Below are 23026 nucleotides of genomic sequence, written 5' to 3'. Positions count from 1 at the left end.
CTCCCTGGGCTTGATGAGATTCATAGATGTAGAGCTGAGGTGATGCAAATATCTGCAGTTCATCTCAGCCAGTAACCTTTGGCTTGTTATCCAGTGCTAAAACATGCATCTCAGCACAATGGATAAACATTAGACTGAATGTAGAGATGTTTTATTTACCGTGAACTTTCAGGTCCAAAAACCCATAAAGACAAAAAAAAATTGCTCCTTCTTCAGAGCTTTAACTATTTTTTTTTAGTCCCGAACTAATAAAACTCAGGTGCTAACAGGCAAACCCCATTCACACTGTTTGTAATCTTTGAACCCCTCGGGCCAGAAATACCAGGAGCTGCCCAGATTAGCAAGGAGATGGAAATGGGAGCGAGAGATGTCACGAATGAAACCCGGGCTCTTCGAGAGAATGAGGAGCAGGGGGTGGCAATGCAGAAGTGAGATGGAGAGGTCAAAAGAAAACGAAGAAGGGCGAGGGCAGAAACAGAGGACAGGCACGGACAGATTCAGTTTGCCATGACTAAAGGTTCCCTAGTGCAGAGTCATTATTTAAGTGCTCACACGTATCAGAAGGATAAATCTGAAAATCTTTGAGGCTTCCAAACATTCCTGTAACTTCTAGATGACATAGAGCATGTGTGTGAAATTTACAAGCTTGTACTGTACATGTATGGCAACTATTTCTCCACTTTTGTGTGCACATTTAGCAATCATACAATGATGCCACCTTTACACCAGTTTTTAACTAAAGAAACTTCATGTTTAGGAAACTGACCTATTCTTTTATTAATGTCTTTGTATTGGAGCACACATGCAAATAAGCATTTCATTGCACAAAATAACCTGAACTATTTGTCTTCAGAAACATATATTGTGTATACTGTATGTAGTGCATATATATATATGTTCATGTATATAAGCATATATAGTCTGTATTCATTTTGTAGCACCATTTTGTGTAATAATGATATCTGTTTTGAATTTTTGGATGTGCCGTTTTTAATTAGGTTGCTTCTAATCTCCTTAAACTACAGCCAATTTGGAATGTACTGTATATAATACAAATATATAAAGGTCAATAGTTTCATTGCTCAGCAGCTGTGAGAGATTTGCTACTAGATATTATAATGCCTAATGATTCATTAATGTGTTTGGAATTTCGGTAAATATTCAGATTTCATGCTAGGTTGCAAATACTTTAAAGACACTTATGCTATATATACAAGTTTAGAAAACATGAACTTGAACAGGTTTTAAGTTATTTTTTTAAGAACATGTTTCACATTATTAAGATGCCAGAGGTTTAGGAAATTCCACTGCAGCACCAGTGTTTAAACTCTGTACATTATTAGTTACAATATTATAAAGAATCCCCCTGAAATTTGCAAATCTGTATTGCTGGATGTCAGTACAAAGTTACAATACACAATGTAACTTTGTGTTACATTGCCACAACATTTTATTTTGCTGGGTAGATCCCATATAGGTCTCAATTACTCTAAGGGTAGGTTTAAACTCCTCCCTACTTTATCTTGGGTAAACTGTGACTCATAACTTTCTTAAAGAGGGATTATCTTGCTGGATGTCAGTGCTCTCGATTATGCAATAAGTAAATGGAACTAGCTTCTAAACAAAACTAAACAAATTATTTTAGATAAACCCTTATTCTTTGCCTGAACTGCATGTTGACAGATGGGATTAAGCTATGAAATTTGCAATGTCATTCCTTATCTTTACCACAGTTACTGTACAGTGCATACTGTAGAATGCAATTAAATTCATATTTGTATATTCAATATATAATGTATATGTGGCTACAAATATCAAGGTTTAGGAATAAATGGAGCACAACTACTTGTTAAAAATAAACAAATTACTTACTACAACTAAAATAAATTATAGCTTATATCAGGACTACTGTGTTCCTCAAGACGGACTCTGCAATTCATACATGGGACATAGGATATGTCACCATTCAGCAACTCGATCCACCCAGATTTTATGAGTTTTTCTGCACCTTCTGATTTATACCTCTGACACAGGCACAGTCTTTGTTCACTAATACACTCAAAATCGCTAACCCATCTCAAGTAATTCTTCATTTTAAAATACTACACGTTACACCAGAGGGAGAATGTAGGAAGGAGGCAACAGACTTGTGGCCAGTTATACTGTGAATCTTTTAAGTGGAGAGAGAAGTTTTTGTTGTTTTTTTTCCAGGAAACAGCTCAAGTGCTACATGTCAAGAGAGGACATTTAAGATTAAGTTTCATTAGGCTTATGTGTTTTATACTCTGTATAAAGATATACTCTGAAAGAGATATTGTTTTACAATGTATTGTATAATGGTCACATACCGTAAGGGTGGGTATGAAAGGATAGCTAGAAATATGCATACTGTAAGTCATATTGACAAATATAGGAAGAGAAACAGAATAGGTCATATTGAAAAAGGCACAGGAGAAACAGGATTTCAAAATGACATGAATGGATTATTAGGTCCACTCATAAATACTAATTGAACATTGCAGAGCCCTATATGATTTCTTATTGTTTTCCGGTATGTTTGTAAAATTGTAAAATGTTATTACACTATCACAAGCATTCTGAATGACAAGAAGTTGCATTTTGTTCGATGTTTTGTACAGGCCTTCAGTTTCTACCAGAAGTGTTGCCTCTCACTGCTGCCTTGTCACAGGTTGGTTGCTGCCTCCCTGTTATTGGATACTGGGCCTTCTACAGTACAGTATAAGCTTCACTGTTCCAAGCCCCTGTTCTTTGATAGTTCTTCCCTGATGCCCCAGTCAGGAGAAGAGGCCTGCAGGAGCCCGTGGGGACTGATGCTGTGACTGACACATAGCTGAAAGGATACCCTCCTTTCACAGTGTCTTCCAAACCAAGAAAAGCAGCAAGCTGGTCTGACTCTGATCACTACCCATCATTGTACCTGCTCTGCCCCAACAAGGCACCTGGCATGAACATTTGCAACACCTAGCAACACCCAGCTCTTTGTGGTGTACGGGGAGTAAATATGAGGCTCTTATCATATTCATTATAATAAACACCTACTTACTAGTTACAGCTACTGTAGCTATACAGTATTTAACAATGAAAAATGAAAGACTATAAACAAATTCATGATTGCTGTTGCATAATGATTTATCAAACTCCTTCTGCCTAATCTTATTGCCAGCCTCAAACTGGTACATCTTACCACCCTTCCTGTATTAGAGGAGGGAATCTTTTGTGGCTCAAGAGTCCTTACTGTGGACCAATCTGGTAGTATTGCGGAGAAAACAACTATTGAATTCTGTCATCGTATGTTCTAAATACTGTAGCACTCCGATACAATTTTTATCGGAATGTTGTTCTGCATCTCTTAAACCCTACTTTAGGTAAAGTTAACCGTGATACAATCTGCAAGTGCAGTCCTCCCTAATTTCCCTTTTTCGAGTAACGATAAATATGGCAAATATCATTGTGTTGCAATTTTAACAAACTAAAATTAAAGCTCAGATCGAATCTTTTCTACTGTAATTAGGTGTACTGGTTTTAATAGTGCATTAAAGCACGGAACCATATCTTGTTTAAATTGATATTATTTAAACAGTATTAAAATTGGTGTGTTTGCAAATTGCGCCCCCTTCCTTAGCAGAACTCTTAATATATTTTTGGACATAATAGCGCTCATTCCAGGACAAACAATAGTTCTGATATTAAGAAAAAAATAATGAAGTTTATACCTTAGTATCACAGCAAAAAATAGTGATATTGAGAGTAGCCTACATTCTAATTACCTGTTGTAGTTTAACCTTTTTTTCTGTATCATTACTTTAGCTGACGTTTATTTCCTTTACTCTGCTTTGTATATCTAGGAACTCATATTTGTATGTATTTTTCTATAAACCTGGGATATTGTCTGAAAGCACTCTAGCACATCATTTAAAAATCGGCACATTCTACATACGCAACATAGTACAACGTGAAATGTACATTTAAATGTAGTTCTGCAGGCAGCTGTTACTAGTTGCTGGAGGAATAATATTACACACCACCCTTTCCCATACATTTTGTAGTTTGCACCGCGCTACAGGTGCTGAAAAGCTGCCCTGACCTCTTTAGTCCATTTCTGGGATTTTAGCTATCTGCAGTAGAACTTGCAAAAGACACGTCGACTTAATTCATGAAAGCATTATTTTAAAAATAATCAAATGTGTCACTGCCTTTTTAATTTGCGGGTTTAAACTGAAGAAATTACTCTTTGCACTGTGCTGTGTGTATACCTTTCCCTTTAAAACATTTAAATTCCGAATAAAATACGAGTAAGGTCTGCACACGTCATATAAAGCCTTCCAAGGCCAGGGGTTATCTTAAGTACTGAAGAGTTGAATTTTTGCTTTAAAGTATTAATGTCAGCCGGGCACTATACACTTGAAAAGGACAGTTTTAAACAGTTTTAGCTATAGCGTCCCAGTCTCTCCGCTCGTCATCACTGCCACTCCCTACTTACCACATACTGTTGTTTTACAGCTGCAGCTGCTGAACCACTACCAACAGTTCTGCTGGTCTTAAAGTCAAAGTGGCACAGCAGACACGTTCATTCTAGAAAATTCATACAAGTTAACAACTGAAATTAATAACCCTCGTCCAGGAGTGTGCAATATACACCGTGCATGTGTTTTTTTTAAACTAACAATGTGCTTAGACCGAGTGCAATAACACACAGGTGTGTTTGTAGAAAGCACTCGCCCACACATAGTTAAAGAATACTTTGACTAATCCACCGGAGGGATGTGATTGGTGCATACAATATAAGGGCTTGTTTTTGCTTTCAAGACCAACGGCCGAATGTGCATCTTGAAATAATATAACATTTCCTGTGTAGCCACTCCAACCAATCAAAGTCAACAAATCAGAATTTGTAATGTAAACACTGAGCATGTGAAGTGGGTTACTCCCCTAGAGAGCAGAAGTGAGTAACTTTAAGAACTGCACAGACACGTTCTGTATTTAATCGCAGAAGAAACAACACAACGATCGAGGAATTTCACATCTTCATTTTAAATGGCGACCTCATTTTTACTCAACACCGGCGCGAAAATGCCGCTTCTGGGTCTCGGCACATGGAAGGTAGGGCGACAATCGCAAACCTAAATCATTTTATTTCGTGCGCCAGCAAGCGTGTAATGTATATTTTTCAAAACGTTCCTGCCAGCTATTCCTACTTCATGATTCCTTTAGTGATTTCGTACTTTGATTTTCGTGTTAAAGTGCAAGGAAATCGGTTACCAAGATTTGCTTCGTACAGTATTCTTGTCAGAGGAGAAACAATGGACTAATTGAGAATTTCTGGACGGCGCACCCTGAGTTTGCACGATAGTTGCACAAAAGTGCTGTACAGTAGATTCGGCAATACGTCCGCCTTCTGGTAAAATGAAAATAATCTGGTGTTACAAATATACTAGGAGGGCGGAGCCTTTAACGCACAGAATCGATGAACATTTTTTTAAATAAAGAGTATTGACTTGGTCACCGAAAAGAATAGATAAATGGGCCGGTAAGAGAATACCTGAAAAATAAAAAAATCAATTTTCAGCCTAATTTTTCTGTAAAAATACTGCAGGCCTCATAATCTTTAGAACTTGCAAAAAAAAAAAAACCGCCCTGGCAGCAGAGACCAAGATATTTTTGACAAAAATACTTATTTGTTTGTAAAAGGTTGTTTTTTTTTTTGCAAATAACAGTTTTAAGGCGAGTTGTACTGTAGGTGCACCTACAAAGGTGATAGAAAACGTTTCACACAACAGTATAATGCATGCATGAAGAATATATTTGCATCTCGTGCCAAGGTAAAATTCCATCCATTTATTTTCTAAATCCGTCCTTCAGTTCAGGGCTGGGGGAGTTTGAGCCTGTCCCAGCAAGCAACAGGCGCAGGGGGAGATACCCCCTGGACTGGGAGCCAGTCCATCGCTGGGCACACACAGACACAAACACACACAAGAGCCAGTTTTCACAGAAGTGAATCAACCTGTCTTAGGACACAGCACCTGCAGGAAACCCATACATACATGCAAACACAGGGAGAACACACAAATTCTACGCAGGTAGGACCCCACTTCCAGAACTGAGCCTAGGGCATGAGTGCTGCAAGGCAGAAGAGCTAACTGCTGCACCACTGTGCTCCCCCAGGGTAAAACTGAATCAATCATTATTAACAGTACATAATACACTAAAGCCATTGAGTGCTCTTGAGTCTATTTTTTATAATCATTGCTTTACATCTTGAGAATCCTTTTGTGTCATTCCCCTGCTTTTATTACACACTGTGGATACTCAGAAGTGTACTGCAGACTAGTCACTACAAAGGACAGAGCCCAGCAACAATGCCTGTCTGAAATACAGCCACTCTCTGAACAGATGGAGGACTGATTGTTTCGCCATGCTTATATGTACAAAAGCTTGAAGAAGCTGACCCGTTAAATAAAAAGCTCAGATGGACATATGAGAAATGATTTCACCAGGTGAATAAAGTAGGAACATTTTGGTAGGTCAGATTGTGTAGGGCCTGAGTGGAATTGATCTAAAACTCTAACGCGCCCACTCTTACAAACAGTGCTATTGAAGCTTTAACGACTTAAGGTCACCACACTCATGCATTAGGTTGCAAATAAGAGAAGAGTGCCACCTACAGTATGTAGGACTGAATAGCTGATTACAGTAAGGGACTGTAAATGAATGCTGTGTTCGCTGTACTGTAGGTGGTTCAAAGCATAAAGATGTTCTTTTTAATTTAAAGTATTGACTTTCTTGTATATGTAACATGTCTAGTTATTGATACTGTATGTCTAAGAGACAAATGCATCTTGCACCATATAAAACAAACACAGACCAGCTGTATGAAACAAGACTTTTGCCTCCATCCATTTGAATTCTGCAAGATTTGTGCAGGTAGTCTTGAGAATATCATTCTTTAGAGAGGCATGCTTTATTTGTAATAGGCAGCTTTAAATGTTAAATTATCACATATAATTAGGTACATCATGATAGAAATTCTAACGAAGGACAAGTCGTTTTATATCAGTATTTTTAGATTCCTACAATTCTTTGGGGTTTTTTTCATTACACAGAACTTTTCTAATTTCTGACGGATTTTTTTATCTGTTAATATTTTAGTCTCCTCCAGGCAAGGTTTGTGAGGCGGTGAAGGCGGCCATCTCTGTGGGTTACCGCCACATCGACTGTGCCTTCATCTATCAGAACGAGAATGAAGTGGGAGCTGCCATACAGCAGAAAGTCAAGGAGGGGGTAGTGAAGAGAGAGGACCTTTTCATCGTCAGCAAGGTAACTGATGTAGACATTGTGGGAAACCAATGGGAAAAGATGGGATGAAAACAAAGAACATGATCTTCTTCTAAAGACAACCAAGAAAGTGTAATACAAATACTCCCTCTGTATTGTACTAGAAAAAGTGATTTTTTTTTAAAGCAGACATTTCCATTCCAAAACCTATGTGGCCAAAATGTAGCAGTACTGTTCCCTGCTAATCTGAGACAGATTCTTGAGATGTTCATTAATTCCAATGGAAATTTTCACGAAGGAGGTTGAGCGTTTCGTTCCTAATGACAAATCAATCCCACAAATCCAACACTCTTCAATTCCAAAAGAAAATATTGTCATGTTCACAGTTCCCTGAGTTTTTCTTCTCCAGCTCATAGGGTTTCACTCAGGGTGAGTGTCAGTTTCTCATCTGTTGAGTTCTTAGACTGCAAATCCAGTATAGTGTTCTGCCTTGTTACGGACAGTCTATGAAAGGTCTGACATATAGAGTAACAGCATCACTAGGTTTGTTCCTCAACCACAACAAGGTGAGAAAGCCCTTGATCAGAACTGGAGATGAAAGCAGGATTTAAGGAAGAAGCATAGTGGGGTTAACACTCAAACAGTATCATAGGATTTTTAAAGACCTCAGGAAACTAGAATTTGTGGTTCAGACTGAAGAGAACAACTTATGACCAATAGGACTCCCATCAGCAGCCTGAAACTCACTAGAAGTGATCTATAATACTGACCAGGTCTAACAAAGCTCACTTAGCTTCTGAGTTCTGATGTGATGGGGCTCTCAGGAGTGACTGCTACAGGATGAAAATGAATGTATGTACAAATGTTAGAAATGACTCCAAATCATTGGCCATCTAATCAATTGATATTCGTCTCCACAGCTGTGGTCCACCTTCCATCACAAGTCAATGGTGAAGGAGGCCTGTCAGAAGACTCTAACTGAACTGAAGCTTGACTACCTGGACCTCTACCTCATGCACTGGCCCATGGGGTTCAAGGTGAGCTGCCTGTTATAGATGTACAGGGACACTCTCATCAATTCTGTCATGCAGTTGCCATTGTGGGTGATTACACCCCTAATGTTATATTCTGATTAATACACTGTACAGTTAACCCTGCTAACTACCGTCACGATTTGAGTCACAGCAGAATATGCAAAGTCAGAGAAGGGAAACAGTGAAAAGGTACAGCAGGAATGTATCTTAATCAAAGGTACCATTCACTTATTTTATATACAAATTCAAAAATAATGGAGAAGAAGTGAACATATATTGGATTGGATGTTCATGTGGATTTCCTCCAGGTGCCCTTGTTTCCTTCCACAGTCCAGAAACATAGTGGTGTGAGTGGTGTGTTTGTGTGTGTCTGCATCGATCCAGTATGTCCTGCCTTGTGCCGTTTGCTTGCCAGGATAAGCTCGTGCTTCCCTGCAACCCTGAACTGGAAGAAATGATTAGAAAAGCGATGGATTTAGCAGGCAAGTTAGATGTCTAAATTGTCAAGACTCATTTTCCAATATTGTAGAAAATGTTTACTATTAACATATGTTAGCCCCCTAATGTCTGTGAAGTTCAAAAACCACACAGGGATTTCCTGCATACAATTGAAACCACAAATGAATTTCCTATCAAATTCTGCATTGCAGCCTGGCGATGAGCTTTTTCCTCTGGACAGCAATGGTCAAATAGTGCCAGATGACACAAACTTCCTTGATACTTGGGAGGTGAGATAAACAACCGTCGGTCAAGATAGAGTAACATAAAATCATTTATTAAACCAAATGATAGTGCCTGCTCTTTCAAGCCCCAGAGTTCATTTTATTCGACTCTTCCCGTTAGTGGATGACTGTGACAGATGATACCTTCTTCCTCAGGGGATGGAGGAGCTGGTGGACGCTGGAAAGGTCAAGGCCATTGGGGTGTCAAACTTCAACCATGAGCAGCTGGAGGCCATACTGAAGAAGCCAGGCTTAAAGTACAAGCCTGCTTCCAATCAGGTTCATTCATTATTTTCTCTTTGCCTTGCAGTAGTATAAGAAAAAGTAAAATTTTAAACGGTGATTTAGTACCTTTTATGACCATAACATCTGAAGACCTTAGTTAAATACCTGATATGGAAGATAGCACTGTCCCCTATCACCGTACTTGGTTAACTAAACTTGCAGATGTACTCACTCTTTGTGCACATTCAGTATTATGGTCCAGACAACACCCATTTGATGTCTTTCATCATTTTGAATTGGATTCCTCAAGTGGGGCACAATTAGCCAGGCATTGTCAGGGTTGAGTGGGAATGAGTCTGCCACAGATATCTTGTCTTTTCCGCGGGAACAGTGACTCCAGGGGCCTGTGAACTGCCAGCGATCTTGCAAACGGATGCACTGTCCTTCGGGTTGAATGTACTGGGAGGCACTCTTGAATTCACAGCAGGTCACATGGTGACCAGGTCAGCAGTGGCTGGGCCAGTAGAGAGAGCGAGAAAAATAATTCTCATTCTGATTTACACTGTGTAGATTCGGTCGTATTCATGTATGAATCTGATTTTTTTTACAGCATTGTGTACATGTTAGGGCTACCTGGTGTTGAAGGGTTTGTTTTTGGCATGGTAGAGAAACTACAGATTGCATGCAGTCTATGGTTTTGCATACGGTACAGTAATTCTTCATTAATACAATGCTGTGGCTCGGTTTGCTTATAAATCAATTTTTCCACTAGATTTCCCCTTTTTAAAATTTTTTTACCTAATTACCTAACCTAATAAACAAATTACCAAGGCCTGACACTGCTGCATATTTCACATTATCTTCCCTTTAGACTGTTGTCTCCCTGCTGTTACAGTGTTTCCAAATCTCCCACTTTTTAAACTTTGACTTTGTGAGCGTCTGAATTGTCTTACAGTAATTATTGCAGTTGTCCACTTTCTCCTCTAATTTCCTTTCCTTCGTATTTATGAAAACTATGGGATTTTTTTTAAAATATTTTTTTACTGTAGTTTGAGTGTCATCCATACATGACCCAGGAAAAGCTGATTAATTACTGCCAAACCAGAGGTATTGCTGTGACAGCCTACAGCCCACTGGGGTCCCCAGACAGACCATGGTGAGTAATCCAGTAGATCAGAATATACAGGGTGTTCTAGACAACGCTGTGTAGGAGGAGGTGTTTTTTTTTATTATTGTCAAACAGTATGAGCCTGGTGTTCTCAGGCCTTCATATGCATTCATGCAAATAATGTTTTTCCAGGTTTTAGCTTCATCGGTGGATTAACATTAATAAAACATCTAGATTTGAAGTGTAAACAAAATGTGCAAATATACTCTACATCTGTCGTATTTATAGGGCCAAACCAGAAGATCCCTCTTTGCTGGACGATCCAAAAATTAAGGCCATTGCTCAGAAGCATAAGAAGACTACCGCTCAGGTAGACCGCTGGAATTCACTGGGATTTTGAAAGTACATTACCTTTTCATGCTCAGGGTAGTGTTTGCAGATGGAAGTAACCGATCTTCATGGATGGGGGGGGGGGGGGGTGTGGCTGTATGCCCAGTGTGTACATTGTACATCTTGGGATTCTGTCAGAATATGCTGCATTGTGCAAACATTATGGCAGTTCCATGAAAAACTATTATTTTTTTTGTTTATTGCAGTCATTAATAATGGTAATGGACAACTATAATTAGATTGGAAGGTATACATAATAAAATTAAACAATCCTATCTTCTGCAAAATACTCTATATCCACCAAAAATTAACAATCTAAATTAAGGATAAAGCTCTATAAATGATCAAAATGAATAAGCCATCCTGTCATTTTCCACACCATACCCAGTGTCAGCTGTGATGCATAATACAGGTATTGTTTTCTCAGGTCCTAATCCGCTTCCAGACTCAGAGGAATGTTGTGGTCATTCCCAAATCCGTCACCCCTCAGCGCATTGAGGAGAATTTCAAGGTAACCAAGGAAACGGGGATAGGAGGGCTGCTGCAAATGGATATGTTGTGGAAATGATTTGCTGTGTGCCTGTCAATAAAACCAGTGCATTCCGTTTTGCAATTGTTCTAATAGATTTTGCTGGATCAAGTTGGAAAACGCATTAGTTCAAACTGTTCTTGGTGAATTTTGTGCAGCAATCAACTCTTCATGATGAGACATTAATTTCCATTCATTGGTTTGATCACAGTGCCCTCTTCTGGTTAGAAAGTAGATGGCTACAGACCAGATTCAAAGACACTTCCTAAGAGTGTCTCACAGAAGGTCACTGACTTCTTCAGGCTGCTGGAAAAACTAATGTAAATTCTATCATCTTATTGTGGCAGATCTTTGATTTTCAACTGGATGAGGCTGATATGAATACCATTATGAGCTTCAACAGAAACTGGAGAGCCTTACCAATGGACATGTAAGTACTGCAGATGTGAAGCACTGGAAAACCCAACTTTATTTTTAAAGACAGCATATTAGCTAAATTGCTAAATGATCCTAATATGCTGAGTGAAGATCACAAGTATTGATCAGCCAAAATAAGGCAGATTACTTCCACATGTCTAAGCAAGAAGAATGAGGCTCCTAATTAACATGGTATTGCAGTACACTCACACCAGAGCACATATCCATGGTGTTAGCTTCACTCTGTAAAACACTATCACTGTTTCCAGACCCTGGCTGCATACAGTGTCTGAAGCATTAAAAACCTAAAGTTTTAATATGAAACTATGGTTTCCCTTTAGTTTCCTTAATTATTAATCTACTGATATCAAGTCTCATTTAAGGGGAAAATTAACCCGAGTGTTTTATTTTAATATACTGTAATTAACCACAGATGTTTAAGGTGGCAAGACAGATGAGACGGTTGTGGGCTCTGGGGAGTTGCAGAGGTTTGGGTTGAATGAAAACTTGGGGGAAAAAAGTGTCTGGAGATGTAACACAAGGTACAACAGGGATGTACCAATGTGTTGAGGAAAGGGAAAGAGTATTAAGCACTGCACATTGCTTCACACAGCAAAAAAAAGTCAAAGCCTGGATAATACAGAAACTATAGGAATGAATCTCAAACTCGGCAATCTGAGCTAAGCTCCTTAGTGGCTTATTTGGAAACAAATAAGTGGTTCCACCTGGAGTCTGGGCTGGCTCATGGATAGCAGGCTGAGATATGACAGTTTTCTAATTGCTAGGGCCATAGAATAATAGATCCCTGTTTGAAAGTATATTTTTATTGCAGTGTTTTTTTTTTTAAACAACTGTGAAAGCCCCAAGGAAGATCTGGTATCATCTAGCTGTTCAGTAAATAATGTGTTTATGATTAAGGTTAAAAGGGACAATGTTTCATTGCACATGGTCATGCTCAAACACGGCAAATGAAAATCCTGGATCTCGAGAAACACAATAATGGGATTAAGAAGACTGTCTCCTTTTTCTGCCAGGTGTGTGAAACACAAGGACTTCCCATTCAGTGCTGAGTACTGAGGAGAGGGAGGGAGAGGAATCCAGTTCTCTTCCACCTGGATGCTACTGATGTCTGATTCTTCTGATCGTGTTTTGTTTTCTCCAAAGACTTCGAGTCTTAACACATTTCCCTGAGTGGGAAAATCTTCTGTCTGCCTTCTATAAAAAGATTTATGTGCATCTGTGACCGCTCTGGTTCTGGACAGATACAGGGTTGGCTGGAACAGGGGTTTCTAATTTAAATGGGCACATTCTCTCTCGTTCACACACTCACATTATAGTTGAAAATCCTATAAGCCAACAACGGAGCAGAAAAAAATAAATAACACCACAGAGCTGTGCCTTATCCCTTTTATTCTACATTTTATACTCTTCCAATTGTACAGACATACACACAGACGGACATCTTACACGTCACATTTGCTGGTGAGGGTGGCTATGTTGTCTGGCTCTGCAGTACATCATATTTTCCCCAGTATGGAATAATAAGGCTTAAACTGAATTTTGACTCAACACAACAAGAAATCAACAGTGCTCTCCCTGAACGTTATCTTTGTCTTCTTTACAGCATGGTAAGGTTTAGGAAAAAATGTTCTTGTAAAGCAGTGAGTGGCATCAAAAATCTCGGGCAGCAAGCCCAAAAACTTTCTTGTGTATGCACAGCAGGTATCGAAGTTTCATTACATATAAATGTCACTCCCACAACCTTTTGTGTGCCTTCTGTTCTTAGTGTTCAGTGCAATTCTGATTTGTTTCCAAGTGTCCTCTGGTGTTTTTTTTCACAGTCTATTCTGAAGAAGCCCACAGAATAGACTCATCTCTTTCGGGAACCCAGAACCACAAAAATCTCTTTTCTGTAACGTGCTGAGCACAATCATAGAAAATATTCTAACGAGGCAATGCAGGTGAATTACACAGTCTCAACATAACTCACCTTAAATTCTTTTCCTGTATATCTTACCATTATTTACTTATTTTATTGTTCCTTCTTTGTCTAAACGATGAAAATTATGTGGCATTAAAAAACATCAAAGTATTTTTGTTAATGGCTTCTCTAGCTCAATCTTTCCCCTTTTTGTATTTATAGCGGCTTCTACCTTCAGGTTAAACCCAGCATGTCTAAGATTCTGTCTGATGCTGATGATGAGTCTGTCTTCTGGACAATGTGGAGAGCAATTAAAGGGATGTTATGCTAGTATGGTACTGTATAACTCTAAAGAGACCCCATTTAGAATGTTTTATACAATTTTTGTCAATACATTATAGAACATGTATTGCTGTTCTGGAATTGGTTTAAAAATACCAACATGATACATTCCTGAACATTGTAAGTTAATAATTCTAAATACTGTAGAGGTCTGAGTAGGGAGCCGTGTCAGCGTTGTAGGCTTCATTGTTAAAGAAACAGTGTTCCTCTTCTTTTCAGCATGCAAACAAACTGTTGCCTTTTCGTAAATATTGCAGTTTTTGTGCTGAACACTAAATTAGAAACACACCCCATCTAACCCCCTGGTGGTGACAAATAAAAGATCACATATTGTAAATGCAAAAAGCAGCACATCCGCAACAACTCCACTGATCAACATAGGTGTCCTGGGATCACATCTGTAAAACTGCACATTAACTTCTTAACATACAGCATGTGTGGCTTCAAAGACTGAAATGTAAATGTTGTAGAGTACCTAAATAGATAAATTCAACAGCTATCTAATTTTTTTTAAATACTTGTTTACCATCTACGTTTAAGTCTGAATTGGTCATTACCACAGGCCTCTTAAGAGAAATACATTCTGTGGTCTTAACCAGAACGTTTCCTCAATACAATGAGGCCTTTCAAAGCTGTTGTAGATGTATGTTTGGACATGAATTTTGACACATAGCGAGATACAGTGTATATGGAATAGTAGATTAAGAATTTAATTTTGGACTGAAACGTTCATATTTTATGAATACCTCATATACTCAGTTTGACTTGTTTTGAAATTACGTTGGATAATGAAATGTAATATACAACTATCAGAACACAATGGAAAGGGCTGGTGTGCTAAGCGAAATATTTGTATTTGCCCCTCTCTGCCTCTCTGGCACTCAATCCCTAGTATCAAAAGCCTTGTGGAATCCTAGATATAAAAGTCATAGGAACCCCACATAATGTATGCACATGGACTGAGAACTGGGTCGGAAAGAAGAAATAGCATATCAATTAAGGGGCTCTCACTGGGTTCATGGTCTGAGGATTTATTACTTACAAATGGCTTAAAGGTATTAATTCCTTTAGCATATAACAAGGAGATGAAGATGAGTATAGAGAACATAAACTCAGGAGACAATTCCAGACTCAATTGTGAAACACAGACATGAGATCACAACAGGTAATTCGTTTAGGATGAAGAGCAGGAAATAGTTCTTAGTAATAGAGATTTGGCCAGGAGGCCAGGGTAACAACCTTACTCTTTTCGAGAAACGCCCTGGGAGTTTTAATAACCACAGGGAGTCAGGACCTCGGTTTTACATCTCATCCGAAGGACAGATGTAAGACGGTGAGCTTTCAGAAATGGTGCACCACTTTCTTGACACATGGTTGTCAAATGTAACATCCGGATTGCGCAAGAATAACTTTGACTACAGTACAACCAAGAAACCAGAGGTGAGAACAATAACAATGAGAAAATGAAACAAGAATATGATTGATATCTTGTATGCTTAAAGTAGGCAGGAGAACAGACTAGGGTGATACTTTCAAGACAATTTCTGAGCAAACGGTCCTTTTGTTGTGGTTTCTATATTTAGAGACATCTGGCGTTTTCTGTGAAACTGAAAGAATGCAATTTTCACAGCACACCGTTTCGATCATTTAAAATTGCCTTCCTCAGCAGGTGGTACTTCCTGAACTGACGGGCATGAGAAAGAATCAAGCTGGTATGAAACCCCGGAAAGTCCACTGCGTCATATACCCTCCTCTGTTGTCAGACGCAGCCCAATTAATAATAAAACACAGATAAAAAGTGTAGATTTACAGGTTGGTTCTTATGTGCGTCACTGACTTAAATGTGTAGGAAGGTGTTAATTGCTCTATAACTAATACTCTAGCCAAAAACAAGAGGGAACATCAGTCTCCCTGTACACACATTTAACAAGAACACAGAACACCTAGAAAGGATTGCATTCCATACTTCAAAGGCGTGATGCTGACAGGTCAACTTCCCAACGTTTGGGAATTGTCCCAAAACACAGTGTACCTGTCTGTACTGTGCAGTTCTCTTCCAGAATGCATTTAGTGCCAGTGGAAACTGGCCTACGTGCATTGATACAAAAATGGAAGCTGAGTGAGGTGAAACACTTTACGTGTAGAATTAGAACTGGTTTTTTTTTTTGTTAGTGGTGCCCTTGAAAATGAGAAGGGAGCTATTGAGATAGGGTCATGTAGAATGAACTATGCCCCATGATCAATTCAGAGGCTTTAGGAGGATTTGTTTTAGAGCAAGGCAAATCAAACCAAGAAAGATCAGCTTATTGGTATAGCTGTAGTGCCAGGAGTGCCAGTGTTTGGTATGGAGCACAATTCAATTCCATACCATTCCATTCAAACTACCTTTTTCATCCCCAGGAGGCAATTTAAGTTAAACAAGGATGTGTCATCCAGTACACATTCCCCACTTCCCACATTCTCTGGATGACTTTGATCACAGCAGCAGAGAGGCAGCTCATGAGCCCTGAATGCAGGTGATGGAGACAGGTTGCCTGGTGTTCATATCATCAGGGTTCGTCGTTACCTAATAAAAGCATGTCACCATGCTCCTGAAATCCAATAGCGCGTCACCTGTTTCTCTGATCACCTTGTAGGGTTGTGGATGCCCACTTCAACAACAGAAAAGACTGGGATCAAGAAAAGCATCTTGCCATCTGCATGACTTTTCTCTCTTGGGGGCCAATACAGTACAATGCAGCCCAACGTCTTCTCCTTCAGGTCATTCTTTATCTTCTGATCTCAGTTTCCCCTGCTAACCTTGTCCTGTCTTCTCATTGGCTTCTCTTTCTCTAGAGGCCATTTCGTTGCACAAGAGCACTGATCCACAACCATAGGCTCCTCTATTCCAGCAGATGAAAATGACTGTGCTGTGCCTGCAACCATGCTCAAGCCAATTGGATATTTGATATGCAAAATTTCAATGTAAAATGTACCAGGACATGCTACTCCAAGAGCTAATCACAGCCGGAATAATGATAGAATGTGAGGAAAGCAAAATGAATTAGTCTGTTCAACATGTTGATAAAATATATATTTTAAGTGATTGTTTTATCATCAGTTGTGGGACTATGACGAGATTGGCATATTGCTTCAATGATAACACCAAAGAACCTTTTCTACACGAGTTCTGTCCCTATCTAGACATGATTTCTAATTGCATGCTTCTCAGATTTTTCTCATACTGTATATTTTCACCATTAAAAATATGATTCAATATAGTTAGGGGACATATCAAGTGAATCCATCTCTAGCAAAGGACAGTTGCCATAATCACTGCATACACACATGGAAAGATTGGACACCTGCTAGAAAACGTCAGACTTTGTTTTACCCCATTGAAATAAAACAGCCGAGCTGCATCTTAATTTGCATCCAACACTATAATACCTATAACATCCAAAATTATAATGAATATAATTAATAAATAAAACTAGTTTGTGGTTTCTCGCCTATAGCTAACGTTTTGAGATACAGTAGCAAAATAAGTGCTAGGTCATCATCTGTGTGTTAAAAGCTGCTGTAAATGTTTTTATATTTGGCTGATGTGTGAAGAGCTCTTCACCTCATTTGCAACACCTCATAACCTCTTCTGATTTGCATCTTTGCATTTTTTTTCTCTTTAAAACTCAATATTCTCTCCAGTTTTTACTTTGTTAAAATAACAAACAGACCACATATTCACATAACCACTAGATTATGATTAAGGTGGCCCTACACCAGTTAGATTACAAAGTTACTCTCAGATAGAAACTGTAATGGGTCTGAAAAACTACTTGGTACTGACAAGGAGAGATATGCATAACAGGACTGTTGGGCCATACACTTTCTGTATAACAGGTTGAATTATTTGCTCGTGAAAGTTCAGAACATTTTAACACCCGCATATACATGTAGCTGCATTAAAAACACTGGACATTCCTTCTTCCAGAAGGAAGAGTATTTGCTTTCATTTTGAAAATTGCAGATATAAACACTAAGGATATTTTTCATAAATTGGTTTTCATTTTATTTCAGAGATTAAAACTATTTAAACGATCACATTTCTGTACCAATAGGTCAACACTCAGACAGAGTGGATGGTATTGTTCTTGAGACCGACCATGCATTGAGCTAGGCCTGTGAAAACATAACGTTTGTATGTGACATACTAAATTAGGCTTATGATAGACACAACTGCTTTATGTGCAACTTTTGAGCTTCAGAACTGGAATCAAACCACCTTCCCTTAAGTTCAGAAACAGAGGATGATAGCAGTCAGAAAAGTGACAACAATTAATGTATCTAAGGTGTTTGTACATTTACATACAATTTAAATACAGATGTTTCATGTCCAAAAAGCTTTACGTTTAAGCAAACTACAGAAAAAGAAACTAAAAGAAAAGAGCTTTTTTAGATACACACCCTGAAGACTTCCTAACCACCACGAGACATCAGTTTTAAATCAAACAAACCACTGATTGACACCCCATGTGAGAATGTACATTTTCAACCCTTATTATATAATGCAACCAGTGATTAATACACCTCCTGTGAAACCATTTACAAGAGTTAGTAGGCCCACTTTGGCAGACCCCCGCTCCATGCTCATGGTCATTCCAGCTCTGTAAATTGTGAGCTCTCAGTAACCCTCACTTGATACATACTTGTCCCTAAGGTGGTCACCTTAGAAAACCCAAAGGCTTTAGTACGAACCAAATTGGGAATTTGCTCTGTGACAGAATGCTTGGAACTTGCTGATAACAGCACTCATACACGCCAAACTACACTAACTAATGCACTCTATAGCCAGGCCGCCATTTTAGTATTCAAGTAATTCACACTCAATGCACCTCACTTTCTCTATTACTACTTTGAATCTAGTGATTTATTTCATGGTTGCACACATGTAAGTAATTACATGGTTGCACACACCCCTATGTGACAGTTAATCCCATGCATATCACAGATATACTTACACAACAAACAGTATCCACCATTTTGAGTTTCACCTCCTGGTTTAGGCCCCAAGGAAACAGAGCTTCTATCCTGGATTGTCTTTATAGATGCCTGTATAGAATCACTGATCCAGGGATGGGTAATACAACAGAACAGGGGCGCTTATTTCCCCACTACTGTATATTTTCACGAACCTGCACAGTTGAGTACTAAGTGTGTGATTTTCATCTGACAGAAATAATTCAGTTTCATATTCAGTATTTGTAGTGATTAACCCTTTGATGACTGTGTTTATCCTATTTTGTATTTTGCACATAACTTCTTTAAATAATTGGCTCCCATGGAATGGGGTTAGTGTAGCAAAGCGCCTGTTCTCTTGCCACAAAAGTAGAAATGTTTTACAAGTGAGTATGGGAGGGGACAGAATTGGTGAGGGGAATACATTAATTGAACATTATTTAAAATACAACTGAAGCTACTGGTTCATTTGTATTTTAATGTTTCTCAATTTATCTGAATTTTTCTTTCTAAAGCTTTTCTTTCCTTTTCCCTGTGCTCACATCTGTTATTAAATAAATACCCATCGTTTCTTTGAAATACCCATCTTTACTGTTAGAAATATCAAGTCAGAGGTCATTAAAGGTCAGCCAGAATAAACAAGCTATTTATTTGGAAATAAGCTGTTTCTCTTTTCTGGGAAATATTGTTGTGGGAAAATATCTTATCTTTTTACTTGTGGCATACATTACAATTTTTCCTTTAATGTCTTTGTGATCTTAGATGAGTTAACTACGGTGATAAACTGCTTTTAAGTATTTGCTGAGACTACTACAAAAAAGGCCTGTTTCTTGCTTTTTTAATCTCATACTGCTCATTTGTATTAGTTTCACATGTACTCTATAATACTACTTATAAAGTATAGCATACTGTATTGTAGAAGTTCAAGTAGGGAGCTGTGACAGCATGCATAGGCTGTAAAGGAACAGGTAAAGGTTTATTCCATGCTGAAAGGAAAAGAAAAGAGACAATATTTTGGCTGTAGAGCACACCTGAAGAGGACTCCACAGCTTAATCATTCTGTCTCTTTTTTCTTCCTTTCAGCATGGAATACACCTTTACCTCTTACTTCCCATACTGTATTATAACTTTCTCTGATTGCCTTTCTTATCACATGTTAATAACTTAATGCACCTTAATGATGAAGTATCTTGACATGATGTTGGCATTTGTAATTTCACTGCTGCTCATACAGTATTGACATTGGTCTCTTCCTTCGTCATTTGCCCGGTCACAGTGGAGTCACTATTTGCGGTACACAGTATCTACACCAGACAGGGCAGACTACATGAGGAAATGGGCCTACTTCTGCTTCTCAAGGTCGGGAGACAATGTTGGGGAGTCTGCCACCTAATCTGCATGTCGTGAATCCCCCCCCCCAAAAAAAAAAACATGTGACCCCAGGGAGAACACGCAAATGTCGCTCCGCCAAAGGCGTGAGGATAGAATCAAGCCCTGCAAGCCCTGGAAGTCACATGATCTACAAAACGTGCGGAAATCTAATTTTTCCTGTTAAGTTCTGTTTTATGTAATACGAGAGTTTTGTGTTGAATTTGATCTTTTTCTGCAATGAATCCTCGACAGTTTTACTTTTGTTAAGCAGAACTGAAAGAGTACTGAAATGTTGTTTTTTCTGCTATTGCTGTTTAAACCCCAAAGGGGAAATGCATACAGCTTCCTTCAGGCCGCTAAAAGAGAACTGTGCTGGTGCAATGAACTGTGTCTAAAGAAGCAACTCTGGGGAAAAAAAAACTGTTCCCACTTCAGTAGCTCTTCCTCTTGATTCTAATCAAAATGAAGATTTAAAAAGCAGATAGAAACAAGGTCAGTTTCATTGGTCCTCTGTAGTCCATCTGAAATCTTCCATTGTGACTATAGAGGGTGTGATATGCCAGCAGCCATATAACCCTCCAATTCACAACACACATCCCACTGAAGCTAAGCAAACGTCAGCCTGGCCAGTACCTGGACGGAAGACCTCCTGGGAAAATGCTCATCTAAAGCCATCCATTTTTCCCCACATTGTCTATGATCATGCATTAGCTTTCTTCATGACCATCAAACTGCTCAGCCCTGTGCAAAGCCACCACAGTACATCACAGAGCAAAATGTATAATTTTGTGTCTGGAGCTCTGATTCAGCTTCATTATCTGTACCAGAGAGCTGCTTATTTTAATGCAATAAGGCTCTCTCTGGTTGTGTGGTAATTATCATCAGTGGTCATGAGTGGTACCGAAGAGCACATAGAAACTGATTCTGAGCAAAAACAAAAAAGAAATTGAAAATACACAGGATGGTACGAGGTTTACTTTTGACTCTAGTGACTGTATCTTTAGAATCCAAAACAGAAGTGAATCTACATAGCGTCTTCAGCCAAGTGCAGCACTCTGACTTCCAAACTCTGATTGACGGATTTTCTATTCATACAGATCTAAGCCTGTTTCTGCCTTATCAAGCAAGGCAATCACAAGAATGCAGGGCTATCACAAGCATTGAGCCATCACAAGAAAACAGTGCTCCTGTAGTGCTATATTCAATAGTGTATTGAATGCTCATTCAGCCAGGTAAAGAGATATTGTCAGTTACTTCTGTTAGGAGAGTGCTTATACTGTTTGTACATACATTTTCTAACTCCTAACCCTGTATCATACAGAGTTTTCTTTAGTCTGGAGATTACTCATTGTCATAACTGTGAAGCAGTCACAATGGATTGGAGGGGTGATATCACTGACATCAACAGCGTCTGGAAGTTTTAAATAGCAGCTGTGGTTTTGTTTTGGTTATGGTTTGCTTTCTTTAATGTTGTACAACACTTGACAGCTCTGAAATGTAATAATATTACTTCAAAATAAACACAGAAGATAGAAAAGACACTTAACACGGGGCACCTTAATCGGTGAATCTGTGAAAGTCTTCAAAACCCAAAGACAGGGAGCTATATCTACAGTACAACCTTCTGACTAATTTTACTTGCAGAAATGGATCACAAAAAGGACCTTGAGAGAACTGTACAGCTTATGTGCTGCAATGTATAATGTAATAGTTATATTATTGGGTTGTAACAGAGATTATGCTGGTTGTACACTTCCCAAGAGGACTCTGCAGCTTTGGCTGCACTAGTTCACTAAATGCCACCGGATGGAAACTGCAGAACACCCTCAATAAGACAGAGACTGAATTACAGAGGAGTGCATGTCAAGAAATATACAGAAAGAGAAATAGCATGTGGTAGCAGCAAACTTAGGAATTATATGTGAAATTCATTCAGTGGGTCAACTGAAAATCCAAACTCTAAGTACATTAGGATCTCAAATCATTCAGAGTGACAACCATGTCAGATTTGGGATCTTGTACAATGTGAACGTTTAGGGAATTTTGTGCTGGATGAAACCTGAGTTACTAGTATATTTATTCATACAGTATATTCATTTGCAAAATGCTAAATAAGTTTTGATGGAGAAATAAATATACTAGGAAGGACTTTCAGCACCAACTTTTCATCAATTACTGTTTGTCTTTCTAAATGATGTACCTTTCGATGAGCTAGACAGCCCAAAAACAATACTAAGAGCCATACTGGTTACACACAGAGAATGCTTTTTTATAGAATACTGTACACTTGAATCTCTTTTTCTATAAGGGTGAGTGGATTAAACAGCAATCCAGGTACATAAATTACATTAATGGCTTGGAAGAAACCAAATAAAACCATTAAGACCGATTCATCACCATGTATGAATTATCTCATAAGTCAGAACCCAGACTTTACAAATGCTGGGAGATCCATTGTGTTGTGAAAATATTCACAACCGTTTGTGTTCAGGGGAGACCACTTTTCTTAATATTAATCCAACACAAATTTGCAGTTATCTAGTACATAATGAGAATGTATCATTAACCATTTCCTAAATGGCAACTGTAGGCAACTGTCCACCAACTTATATCCCAATACAAATTAATGATGAGAATCAACTGTCAAATGTAGTCATGTGAGCAGGAGATGTCTTGCGT

At 38.6% G+C, this 23026-nt stretch overlaps 1 protein-coding gene across 1 annotated transcript; it reads left to right on the top strand.

Moving 5' to 3' along the window:
- Positions 1–4814: 4814 nt before the first annotated feature.
- Positions 4815–13810, top strand: LOC148640166 (aldo-keto reductase family 1 member B1-like). The gene is made up of 10 exons (XM_088621542.1): positions 4815–5121; positions 7168–7335; positions 8214–8330; positions 8978–9055; positions 9206–9328; positions 10324–10430; positions 10671–10752; positions 11200–11283; positions 11649–11731; positions 12753–13810. The coding sequence occupies exons 1-10, from the start codon at positions 5056–5058 to the stop codon at positions 12793–12795; spliced, it is 951 nt and encodes a 316-aa protein (XP_088477668.1). The 5' UTR covers positions 4815–5055; the 3' UTR covers positions 12796–13810.
- Positions 13811–23026: the final 9216 nt, after the last annotated feature.

This window comes from Lepisosteus platostomus, chromosome 26 (assembly GCF_059453375.1).
Source record: "Lepisosteus platostomus isolate fLepPlt1 chromosome 26, fLepPlt1.hap1, whole genome shotgun sequence".
Taxonomy (NCBI): Eukaryota; Metazoa; Chordata; class Actinopteri; order Semionotiformes; family Lepisosteidae; genus Lepisosteus; species Lepisosteus platostomus.
The sequence above is the reverse complement of the archived record's forward strand: the minus strand, read 5'-3'. Positions and strand labels throughout refer to the sequence as shown.